The 12,843-nt window shown below is 43.9% G+C and overlaps 1 protein-coding gene across 4 annotated transcripts in view; it reads left to right on the plus strand.

Annotated features, from left to right (window-relative positions):
• The window catches only part of HLTF (helicase like transcription factor), a 67,170-nt gene that overhangs the window by 43,527 nt on the left and 10,800 nt on the right, over window positions 1–12,843 (plus strand). For all 4 annotated transcript variants that reach the window (XM_075068475.1, XM_032806207.2, XM_032806208.2 and 1 more), the window contains 4 exons: window positions 985–1,110; window positions 2,329–2,441; window positions 2,881–3,061; window positions 5,899–5,979. In XM_075068475.1, coding sequence (XP_074924576.1) covers window positions 985–1,110; window positions 2,329–2,441; window positions 2,881–3,061; window positions 5,899–5,979 — 501 coding nt within the window. The remainder of the gene's footprint in view (window positions 1–984; window positions 1,111–2,328; window positions 2,442–2,880; window positions 3,062–5,898; window positions 5,980–12,843) is intronic.

Below are 12,843 nucleotides of genomic sequence, written 5' to 3' on the forward strand. Positions count from 1 at the left end.
CCAGGGGAGGAGATATCTTTCAGAATTATCACGCTTTATTTCTTACATGGATGTCATTCTCTCGTTCATAATTCAGCAGTCAAAACCTCAAACCAGAATTTTTTTGTTAAAGCCACGGTTGGTGTGGGTGTGTGGGTTTGGTTAGTTTTTTTTTTTTTTTTTTCTTTTTGGTAAAAAGTTTCCCTTTCCTTTCTGTAGAGTGGTAGACTAGAACTCTTGCCCTTCTCCATTCGTGCACCACAGACAATCCATACTATGTTTGTCGAATACAACCCCATAGAAATGTTAATAGAGAAATTCTTGGCTCTGCCTTAACCAGGTCTCCATTTCAGTGAGAGCAAATATTTCCAGGCATAAAATTATGTCTGCAGTTATTTGCAGCTTTAAAAAAATGACCGCCAGTGTCCGAATATCTGCCCCTAAATATAGCATAGGCACATCCCTACCCTTAACTTTAAAAATGAAATGTGAAAGATTAACTGCAAAGAGAGAAGACTATCCTTGATCCAAGAATTCAGATTTTTTTTAAAAAATGGTTTATTTTTCTGCTTCTAATATTTTGAAGACAGAGGTTTTCTCTTCCCTCCCTTTCCCAGAGGATCTGAATGATATACCGTATATAGCTCAAAGTTTAAAATAAATAAATGTTTGGGCTGTTTCAAACAAATATTTTCAATTTTTTTTAAGTGTAAATAAAATAGTATTAAAATGGAAATGTCAGTGTAGTGCTTTTACAGTGTCTGTCAGATGTGGTTTGGAGGAGTTATATATCTTGTGGAAAATTGTACCATGTGTGAATTAGCCTGGATGAGAATGCAGTCCTCAATTTCACTGGATGTACTTCATAATGGTAATCTTGGAACTCTTTGATGCGCAAGTGATAAAGTAGCTTTTCAGGGGGAAAATGCTCTTAATCTGTTCTAAAATGAAGAAAGTGCTTTTCCTAATGTTTCAACTCACTTTTTTTTTTATTTTATTTTATAGCCAAATGCCAAATGTCCTCTTTGTAGGAATGAACTTCGAGTAGAACATTTGGTAGAATGTCCTCCCGAGGAGTCGGATTCTAGCATTGAGAAGAAGGGTGATCGGGAATGGATATCCAGTTCAAAAGTAATTTCCCACTGTCTTGTGTAGTGAAATCTAGCACGTTGTATAGAAATATTTTTCTAAGCTTTAAGATTGAATTTTCAGTGTATACATCAAGTTAATACAGTACTACTTAAACCATAATATCCTACCACAAGCCTTGGTTGCAACAAGGAAATAGACAAAAGTAGTGCAAATTGCAGCTCAGTAATGTTGTTGACCTAGAATTTCCTTAGTGAAGGGCTGTTTGTGGAGTGTACTAATTAAAATATTGTTTCAGTAAAAGCAGAAATCCTAATGGTTTTTTTCTTTTGAAGATATATTTTGTAACTAAATGTAAGTAAATTATCTTTAATTTATCAGAAATGAATGAATAAATTTGTTTAGAAAATTCTTAAAATTCCTGAGGTTCATACATTAAAATTAAATAAATGAGCTTCTCACATTATATTTCACAAATGTTTTATTAAGAAACATTATTTCACTAGTTTATGTAGCTGATTATGTCTGTCTTTTTTTGTTTAGCCTTAGCCTCATCAGTGTACAACAAGGTCTTATTGCCAAATCTGAAATTTTCCTGCCTTCATTTTGATTTCCTTTTTTGGTTTTAATTGCAGAATTTGACTGTTTCTCAACAGACTTAATTGAAATTTTCAAGAAGGTTACTGCCCTTTCAAAGTCAGTATATATTGAGCCCTTAAAAATATCTCTGTCCTGACAGTTATAGAAGCTGAAGAACAAATATTTTTGGCCTTGGGCGCAAAGGTGGACGGAGGTCACTCTATATTCTTCTCAGCTCCAGAAGGAATCTTTGATCTTCCTTTTCCTCCTCTGATGTTCTATAGCACTGGTTTCCATCCCCGCCCCCCCTCCCCACCTCAGTGTCACTGCTTTGAGGTCCACGTCCTTCGCCTTTGCAGGCTTTCTGGCCTGAAAAAGGTTGTTGACACTTGTCAGTAGGAGAAAAGTGCATTGAATACACAGGTTAGATTGATATTAATTCCTCCAGGAAATTTTTTCCAAATGTTGCCAACCTCCCAATAGCCACCTTTATAACCATAAAAACTGGCCAGTTCTTATTTTCTTTTCAGGAGTTGTTCTAAAAAAAAGTCTTTAGGATTATTACAGGCTAATGGGATAAATTATCAGCCATTAGCACAGTACCTAAGCACAAAGCTTTTAAGTATCCATAAGATTGGAATCATAATCCTATTGCATAAATCTTATTTTTTGGCATTTCAGATCAATGCTCTAATGCATGCTTTGATAGATCTAAGGAAGCAGAATCCAGCTGTAAAGTGTCTGATTGTTTCTCAGTTCACCACTTTCCTATCTCTAATAGAAACTCCACTGAAGTAAGTTGAACTAATTGTAATTTTGTACTTCTTAGTGGCTGAAATGTCTGTGACATGTCCATTTCAAATGAATTGGACAAAATATGCTTTTTCTTTTAGAATGTTAGAGAAGCATATTACTTTTTGTTTAATAGTATAGATGCGTGTATCTTAATTTCTGTTTTGATTAGAAGCATAACCTTTTAAACATTCATAGCAGAGGTCAGGATTTTAAATACACCTCTACCTCAATACGACGTGACCCGATATAACGCAGTAAAGCAGTGCTCGGGGGGGCTGCGCACTCCAGCAGATCAAAGCAAGTTCGATATAATGCGGTTTCACCTATAGCGTGGTAAGAATTTTTGGCTCCCAAGGACAGCGTTATATTGGGGTAGAGGTGTAGATGTATTTCCTGTTGTCATAGTAACTTGATAAATGTTGTTTTTCTTTACTGCAGAGAATCAGGGTTTGTGTTTACTCGTTTGAATGGGTCCATGGCACAGAAGAAGAGGGTACAAGCAATTCAGAGCTTCCAAGACAGCCAAACAGGGTCCCCGACCATAATGCTGCTATCCTTAAAAGCTGGTGGAGTTGGTTTAAATCTGACAGCTGCTTCACGAGTGTTTTTAATGGATCCTGTAAGTAATAGACTTAACACTGATATGTTGACAGTGATCTATGCAAAACTAGTTGTTGTTCCCTCAGGATTTTAGGAAGGGGTGGATGTAAAGCCTTTATTACAATTAAAAACCCAACCCTGGTCTCGGCCAGCTGACTTGGGCTCACAGGGCTTCTGCTAAAGGGCTGTTTAATTGTGTATAGACATTCTGACTCAGGCTGGAGCCTGAGCTCTACGACTCTGAGGTGGGAGGGGCCCAGTGTATGGGCTGCAGCCTGAGCCCGAACGTCTACACTGGATTTAAATAGCCCCTTAGCCAGAGTCATCTGCAGGTGTCTAAATTGCAGTGTCGACGTACTCTAAGAATTAATGACATCAGTGCTGTCTGGGCGAGGGGCAGATAGAGGAAGAAAAGAATATTTTGTGTCTTTCTTTGGTAATGTAGCACTCTTTTTGTATTCTTTAAAAAAAAAAATTGGAAAAGGCAGAACTACTTGTGCAATAGTAGGAGAGCTGGCTGCTAAAAGTCAAATTTAGTGGAATGTCATGTGAGGTACTGACATTAAAAACTATCACTGTTGGTTCTCATACATTTTTATTCCTCTTTTCTATCTGTTCTTTGTGTCCTGCTTTCTATGTTTCTCTTCTTTGAGAGGTATCAAAGAGGGGAATAGCACTGTGTTTGAATTCAGAAGTCCTGTACTTTTTGTATCAGGTTGCAGAGTGCAGCAGACTGGGGTTGTGCATGAGCCATTTTCAGTCTAAACATCTTTGTTTGAGTTAGCACTCCTGATATGAAGTGACTGCAGATGGAGGAACGCAAGGTTATTCTTTCTGTGTTGTCCACACAGATTCCACTCTTGGAGCACATGCAGCCCATGTCATGAGATCAGATTTTTTTTTTTTTTTTTGCCCAGCAGTTTCTTTTGGGGCTACTTCTATACTCTCTTGTGTCCCCCACTGAGGGCATAAAGGGTGAAGCAGGCTCACCTGCCCCATATTCCTTTTTGATGACAATGGCTGCAAGACGAACTCCTTGGCAGTGTTTGCTTCACTTGTGCATGATGTGATTCACCTTGTATTTTTAGGATTAGCTTAGACAGGAGCTAAAGTTCCTACTCGCCTAAGTATCTTGAAAATGAGAGCAGTCTCCTAAATCCCTTAGGCTGTTCTTCATACTTTTAAAATCAGTAGATCTCGTCCCCTCTTTCATCATTTTTATTCATAGATTGGAAGAGAGACATTTTCCTGCTTTTTTTTCCAACTCCCAGTCGATTTCTCAACTTTTGAATAAATAGTTCAAATGAAGAAAGTGGTGTTTCTATGCCTGCAGAAGAGGCTATTGCTGTCAAAAGCTGATTTAGCACTTCAACGTTCAGGTGTTTAGCTAGGGACTTACCACAAGTTTGGTGGTGTGATGTTCTTTAAAATATCTTCAACTAACATGTATTACTTGAATGGTTCACCTCCAGCTCTGAAATCTATTATGGTTGGCATGATTGATGAGATTAGATGCCATGTCATAGCAGCAGCATCTTCTTCAGTAGTGAGATTTACTCTAGTATTTTGAGTTGGTAATATTGGCAAGAAATTGAGGTGGAGTAAGTGCTTGATCCATTGCTTCACTACCTGCAATTTAACTTTTGTGTGGAGTCTTTCTTCAGTCAACTGTATCAGCAGTACAGCAGTAATTCCTCTGCAGTTTGTCTAAAGTAATGAAAATGGATTTTTTGACATTCAGCATATCTTCTACATTTCCCTTTAGTCTGATTCTGACTACTTTGGCTATGATAGTTCCATTTATTTTGTCCTGATTTTCATCACAGATTGTCATCAGAATAGGCAAGTTTTTTTAATAAATAGCTCAAAGCAGTCAACCCCTGAATTCAACTGTACACCATTGGGGAGTAATTAGTTTGGATCTTGCTCTTTAGTGAAGCGGAGGAAAAGTGATGAAGTATTTTGCAATTTCAGCAACATTTTCATTTATTCCTGGAGTGGTACTTTAAGTCTGGATAAAAGATGCATCAGACGAGAACTGCACCTATATACATTTCGGGTTCCCTCTTTTAGATTTCTGCTCATCTTTGCTATATTTGAAGCATTGCTGGTGACAAAGCTATGTGCTTGACACTTGAATTTTTGTTCAGTTTTGATTATAGCTTTTACTGCCTGTTTTTTAAGTACTCTGCTGCATGGGCGTTTCCTGATGTATCATTTTTTTCTGAAAGATAGACAAACCCATTTTCTGTTGTCACACAAGCACATATTACTAAATCATTGTGTACATTGCTGCACCCATCAAGCCTCATATTAACAAATTTCTCATCAATGTTTTATGTACACTGTTCAGTTTCCTTCTCATTCACTGTATCCAGCAACCTTCCAAAAATGTCTGTTCTGCTGAGTGGAGTGTAGTCTGGTTGTAATGACTGAACCATGTCAATGGAATGTTTGTTCTGAACAAAACAAAAGGCAGAACTGGTTGCATAAATGAACTGAGCAAACTTTTCATCTGTGGAGTCTTGCTGGAATTTGCTGGTCCTGATTACAAACTCATCCATGGTTTTACTGAAAATAGAAATGATTTTTTTTACTTAAATTTTTTTTTTAATCCACCCTACATCTTTGTACAGAATAGTGTGATCGTGTCACATTCCCTAAGAACAGTTATTGATGAAAATAAACAATGCTAATCACTTGGCTACTTTTATCATAGGCCATACTGTTATGGTAACATGTTTTAGTGAATTCATTTTTTAAATTTCTTCATGTCTTAATGTACTGGAAGTGTAGTTTTGAAAAACTAATTGTTCACCAATAAGGTTTAGATTGATGATCATGTATCATTGATAGGCTTGGAATCCTGCTGCAGAAGACCAATGTTTTGACAGATGTCACAGACTTGGCCAGAAGCAAGATGTTGTTATCACTAAGGTGAGCTGTCTGAACTACTATGATTTTGATATAGGAGTGATGTTCTCTTAAACAACTCTTTATTTAAAAGAATTGGGCAGAGGATATAGCTATAGTATAACACAACTCTAACTTTAGTTGGGATACCATTTTTTTAAATGTTCGCTTGGGCTATGTTTTCCTCACTTATAGAAATGTGAAATTTTGTGAAAGTTTTTTTCAAAAATAATGGAGTATGACCCCTTTCTCTGAAGAGATGATATTAATTTTTGGAGCAGAGTTTGCTTGTTCCTGGCTGAGATCTTAAGGTGGGTAGGTGTGATGCTTTCTCAAGGTGCCTAGGACTGCGAGTCACCTTCTTACTCCTCACCGTCTCCAGTCAGAGCAAGACTTGCTGATGCCTAACTGGGTGTTAGCTGCTCCCTGACACCACCAGTCTGTTAGCAATCGTTACAATCTCCTCAGGGCAAGATAAGCTCTGTGAGTTAGTCTCCAGTGACTTACCATTCCTCTGTTCACTATATATATATATATATATAAATTTATTTTGTCTGGAAGAAACCTGTTTTCCTCTTTGGTTGGTGACAGTCTTTATATTTTCACTACACGTACACAACTCCTTAAATATCATCCGTCCATACATGATGCGATGACTGTGAGGATTAGTATGATATAAGTTTTTATTACAGACCTTACAGGATATCATTTATGGATAAATACCATGAAAGCAGTGTGTTTAGCTGTAGTGAATTTGTCAGGCTTAGGAATTGCTGTTACAGGACAGTGAATCCTTTGTCAGCTGGTACCAATGGCCCTTTGTGTCACAGGTTTCCCCTGATATAGACTCAGTAGGATTAGCTGCTGTCTACTCCACAGATCTTGGTTTAAAGTCCCTCTGCCTGGACAGGGTATCCACTTATTAATTTGAACTTCATACATTCATTCAGCTAGTAAACTGTTCCAGTAATCAAACTAAAATACAGTCATAGGTTAGTTCCCATGTTAATTCCCCCTTGGGGAGAAGTGAGGTGTTTCCTTCTCTCATCCCCCATAGGTTCAATCATATCTCTCATGACCACGCTAAACCCACAGATTAAAGGGCACCTTTCCCTCTCCTTAACATCTTCACTTGCCACAGTGGTTATAACCTATTTGGGCTTTTCCCATCTTTACTGGGTAGCATGGATTTGTCAGCATTTTTAGCACCCAGAGTCTGTCTTGTTCCAGGGGAACTCGGAGACACAGCACCTTACAGCCAAACCTAGTTTCCCTTCTCCCAGTGCCATTCTGGTCCACAGCACCTTCTAGCTGCGCCAGTGTCTCACCGTCCCCAGTAATCTTCTCTGCTTCTAGTGAATTTCTGGTCCACAGCATTTCCTAGCTGTACCACTATCTCACTGCTCGCAGCCGATTCAGAGCCACAGCCCCTTTTAGCTGTGCCACAGAGAGACTCAGCACTGACTCAGTTCCCCAGTGAAGGTAGATGTCGAGCTCTCCCCCTCAACCACTGAGTCTGGTCATGACGGACTTGTACCTGGAACCTCATAATTTGACCCCGGTACACTATTACGGAAAACACATCAAGATAAATAATTTTCCACAGTCAGAATACCAGAACAAACGTTAGTGTCCATAGTGATTCAGCTGCAGGCAGAGTGATGGTGTCCATTCCCTCATCTCTTTGTATGCTAGCCCCTGATAAGGCACACGCTTATGTCCTTCCTTCTGGGTCCCATGGGGGTGACTTGATACTCTTCTCCTGTTCGAGCTGCCTGCATTTTGTCCAGGTCAGCAAGCTTCTGTTGCTCCAGCTCTGTCTCCTCACTCTGATGTCTGGCTTCCCGCTCCATCCATGTCTCCTCCATCCTCCACAGCTCTGGATCTTTTCGCTGTAGATACCTCTGCTGGATCATCTATGGCTCCATCTCCTTAGTCACTGCATGCCCTGTAGGAGAAAAAGGGATCCCCTCTGGCTGCTGGTTTGGAGCAGATGACCCATTGTGCCTCATGGCACATGAGTGCACCCTGACCACCAACTCCAATTTCTGAACTGCTTGTAATTTGTGCTTGCTAAATAGCTTTTACCTGAGACAGACGAACAGACTTTCTCTTGCTTTCAGTTTAAAGAGCAAAAGTATAAGCCTTTGCAACAGTGTTGTAAAAATCTTCACGTACTACTGCACTGCCACCATTCTGTCACAGATCCTAGAAAGCATCCCTGCCTGACCAGCCACTAGGACTGCTGTGAGGGGAACCTGAGCTTCTGTGCTCTGGATTCCCAGGGTGTTTCAAGCTCCAGAAGTTTGAATGGAATCTAGCCATTACCCGAATCTGTAGGTCCCTAGGCATGCTATTATTATCTAGCCAACCAGGGTGTTGGTCTTTTTTGGGAGGGACCCAAGTGCTCTTCCTTACGTCACTGCAGGTCTCCTAGCTGCTGATCTGTTCTTCACCAGCCAGTTGTCTATTCCATCCTCATCCTCCAACAACCGGGGGAATCTCATTTAGGAAATTGGAGTTGTTGCTCTTCCGATGTCAGCAGCAAGTAGGAAGAATTGGTTATTCTAATAATCAAAATGGAGGCAAAAGAGAGATTATTCCTTCTTCTTCGAGTACTTGCTCATATCGATTCCAATTAGGTGTGCGCGTGCCGCGTGCACGTTCGTTGGAAGATTTTTACCCTAGCAACACTCGGTGGGTCGGCTGGGTCGCCCCCTGGAGTGGCACCATTATGGCGCCGGATATATACCCCTGCCAACCCAATGGCCCTTCAGTTCCTTCTTACCACCCATGACGGTATTGGAATTGTGGAGTGCGGCTTTCCTGATCTCCACTTCCCTACCTTACTCATTGTTCTTTACTGTTAATTGTGTTTATAGTTCGAGTTTTACAGTTGTAGTTAGTGTTAGTTGTTGTGTATATGTATAGTTAGTGTATTTAGTTGAGGGGGGATCGGGGATTAGCCCCTTTCCTCCACCCCGGTGCTGGGCTCATACCAGGTCACCGGGATTCAAACCGTACTCAGCGTGCCAAAAGCCGATGCCAATAGGGAATCCTCACGATTCCTGCCTCAAGTGCCTAGGGGAATCCCACCTTCCTGAAAAATGCCGCATTTGTAAGTCATTTAAACCAAGGACGAAGAAGGAGCGGGACTTTCGACTGAAAGAGCTCCTCATGGAGGCGGCACTTAGCTCTGCAGTGTTGGTACCGAGCACTCCACCTGCATCTGTGAGGAGCGCTCCTTCGGCTCTGGACCTCTCTGGTACTGCGAAGGAGCCACGGCACCGACCGTCACCGGCACCGACGTCTGCTCGGCACTGCTCCCTGTCCCAGCGGCCCAGGAAGCAACACAGGGCTCCGGCTACTTTGGCACCACTCGTACCACAGAAGGAGCGCCCGTCGACGATGGATCACCCGGCACTGTCATCTGCCACGGCACCGCCGAGTGCGGCACCGTTAATTCTGGTCCCACAAGGGCCGTTGAGTCCGGTGCCTGAAAGCTCCCCGGCTCATGCCGTGGTTGAGCTTGCTCCCCCATACACGCCGGGGACCTTCTCCACCGCATGGGAGTTGAACGCGATGACGGAGACCGTGCTGCCTCAACAGCCAGTGCGGGTCATCCAATCTATTGGCAAGCCTGTCTTGCTGAGGCCGCCCTCCGTGGGAGCTGCCGAGAGGCATCGTTCAAGATCTCGGTCCCGACGCCGCTCGCAGTCCCGGCACCGCTCTCCATCGTGGTACCGGTCGCACTCACGGCACCGCTTGGCCTGCCGTTCACCTGCCAGATACTCACGGTACCGATCTGACTCCCGGCACCGTTCACGGCACCGCGCATCTTGCAGCCACTCCAGGCGAAGGGACTCGAGATCCCAGTCGACCTTCCGGCACCGCTTCAGTCGTAGGTCCCGGTCTCCCTCGCGGTACTGTTACAGCTCCCGGTACCGCTCCCCAGTGCTGTCCCGGGAAAGACCAACCCAAGACGTGGCTCCTTCTCAAGGTCTATCAGCACCACCTTGACCATCGAGACATACCTCAGTGTCATCACAGGCGGGTAGCATTTCCTGTCCACAGGATCGTGACTTGGATGTCCCCAGCCATATGTTTCCTGAGAGCCAGAGCCATGAGCAAGGACCCATCAGTGGTCTTTCTGGACACCGTGGGCGTACCACCAAGTCCAGGGTGTTCCTTCAGTTGCACCACGGTCTGCCCCATCACAACACCAGAGGCAACCGTAACCCCCTCCCCCATGGGTACAGATGAGGCTTCAGTACCACCTGCAGACACCCAGGTCCCACCAGAGTCTGATGCCGCTCCTCAAGAACAGGCGCCCCCACAGGACCCTCTTGTCCCTGGCCTCTCCTCTTCCTCTTCGCCAGACGAGGCTGTGGCAGGAACATCCTCCTCCAGCCCTCCCTCAATTGACCTAAGGGCACATCAAGACCTCTTGAGACGAGTGGCGCAGAATATGAATCTGCAGGTGGAGGAAGTCCCTGAAATAGAGGACCCTGTAGTGGACATCCTATCTGCAGATGCACCTACTAGAGTGGCCCTGCCGTTTATCCGCACTGTTCAAGCAAACGCGGACACCATTTGGCAATCCCCAGCCTAGATCCCCACCATAGCCAAGGGAGTAGAGAGAAAATACGTGGTACCCTCCAAGAGGTACGAGTATCTCTACATACACCCACCTCCTTGCTCCCTAGTAGTTCAATCGGTAAACGAGAGGGAGCGTCATGGCCAGCAAGCTCCTGCTCCCAAGGAGGCTAGGCGCATGGACCTCCTAGGCCGCAAAATATATTCAGCTGGGGGCCTTCAACTTAGGGTGACAAACCAGCAAGCCCTCCTAAGTAGGTATAACTATAACACGTGGACGTCCTTGGGGAAGTTTACGGAGCTTCTTCCCCAGGAGTCCCGCCATGAATTTAGGCCCTACTTGAGGAGGGCAAGAAGGTGGCGAGAACCTCCCTCCAAGCTTCTCTGGATGCAGCGGACTCTGCGGCCAGGACTCTGGTGTCAGGAGTGATGATGAGGCGTATCTCCTGGCTCCAGGTATCAGGCCTTCCTCCTGAATTACAACAAACTATTCAGGACTTGCCCTATGAAGGCCAGGGGCTCTTCTCAGACAAGACTGATCCCAGATTACAAAGTCTGAAGGACAGTCGCGTAACACTGGTCTACAATTTTTGAGAAGTCGTCTGCTTCAGAGATAAAATGTGGTATTTATTATGTATTTTGATGTGCTGAATTCAAATATAACAATTAAAACAACTGATTGGCTACTGCTTCTAAGATATATTTAAGTTTTTACATTTTATGTCTATGTATATTGTGTAGATAGTAGAGTTTTAATCAGAAATTGTAAACCTAGGTCTTTTCATGTGTTTATGGTTGCTTTACATGATAATATTTCACCTGTCCTGTTTATGTAACACTTTAAAAATCAGCAAAAGGGGTGGATTCCTTCTGCCTCCTTTTTCAGACCGCCTTTCACCGCAATTCCTCACTGCCTGGTCGCAAAGCTAACCTTCAGATCGTTGGGTCCTGCGCCGCGGTGGAGTGGGATACTACCTCCAGTTTGTTTTCAACACCCGCCTTTCCACCCTCCCTCCCCTTCCTCTTTCAGGGACCCCTCTTCATGAACAGTTCCTCTTACAATTTATCGCAGTCGCTCCCTAGCCATGGGAGCAATAGAGGAGGTGCCAAAAGACATGAGGGGCAAGGGGTTTTATTCACCAGCTACTTCCTAATCCCACAAGGCAAAGGGGAGGTCTATGGGACTTGAATCCTAGACTGCGAGAACTCAACAAATTCATGATTAAAGTTGAAAGTTCTGCATGGTAACCCGTGGGACCATTATCCCATCCCTTGGATCCGGGACGAGAAGACTGGTATTTGCGCCCTACGATATTGAAGGACGCATATTTTCCACATCGCAATTTACCCACCACCACAATTACGGTACCTTCCGTTTTGACGTTCAACCCATCAACACTTTCAGTTCACCATGCACTTCCGTTCTGGCCTTTCTAAAGCACCCCACTGAGTGTTCACTAAAATGCATGGCTGGTAGTTGCCGCCTCCCCCCTCCGCGTCATTCGGGTACACCGTCTAACCCTGTTTCCTCTCGTTACGATGTGCTGCTCATTATTCGAGGTCCGGGGTACTCATCCCAGTTACAAGTGGTTGCATCACCTGTGTATTGTCTACCTCAAGATTTGAGGAGCTCCCCAGTTACACATTTGTCACGTCATGGATCTGCCAAGACCTAGGAGTCTAGTCTGTGGATCAACACAGAGAAAGTCATCACTCTGGACCACCCCACGCAGAGATATAGACTTCATCGGAGCCGTTCTGGACTCCATATGCGCCCAGAGCCTGCTCCTCCTACAGTTCATGTTGTTCAAGCAATAGGTTTACAATCCGTATTCGAGCAATGGCTTTCAAACCTTCCCGGAACAACTGGCGTCTGGTGCGGCAACTGCCTTCAGCCTAGTAGGTCACATATGGCCTCCTGCACTTCTCACGTGACCAAAACACGCCAGGCTACGCTTCCGTCCCATTTCCACTACCTGCGTCTGACGAAGTGGGTATTCACCCACGAAAGCTCACGCTCCAAAACGTCTGTTAGTCTATAAGGTGCCACAGGATTCTCTGCTGCTTTTACAGATCCAGACTAACACGGCTACCCCTCTGATACTTGACACCTTCAGTTTGTTTCAACCCCACCTTCCCATCCTCCCTCCTCGTCCCTCTTCAGGGACCCCTCTCACGAGCAATTCCTCTTACAAGAGATCCAGTCGCTCCTAACCATTGGAGCCATAGAGGAGGTACCAAAAGACCTGAGGGGCAAGGGGTTTTATTCCTGATACTTCCTAATCCCCAAGG

The sequence above is a fragment of the Chelonoidis abingdonii genome, chromosome 8 (assembly GCF_003597395.2).
Source record: "Chelonoidis abingdonii isolate Lonesome George chromosome 8, CheloAbing_2.0, whole genome shotgun sequence".
NCBI classification, from domain to species: domain Eukaryota; kingdom Metazoa; phylum Chordata; order Testudines; family Testudinidae; genus Chelonoidis; species Chelonoidis abingdonii.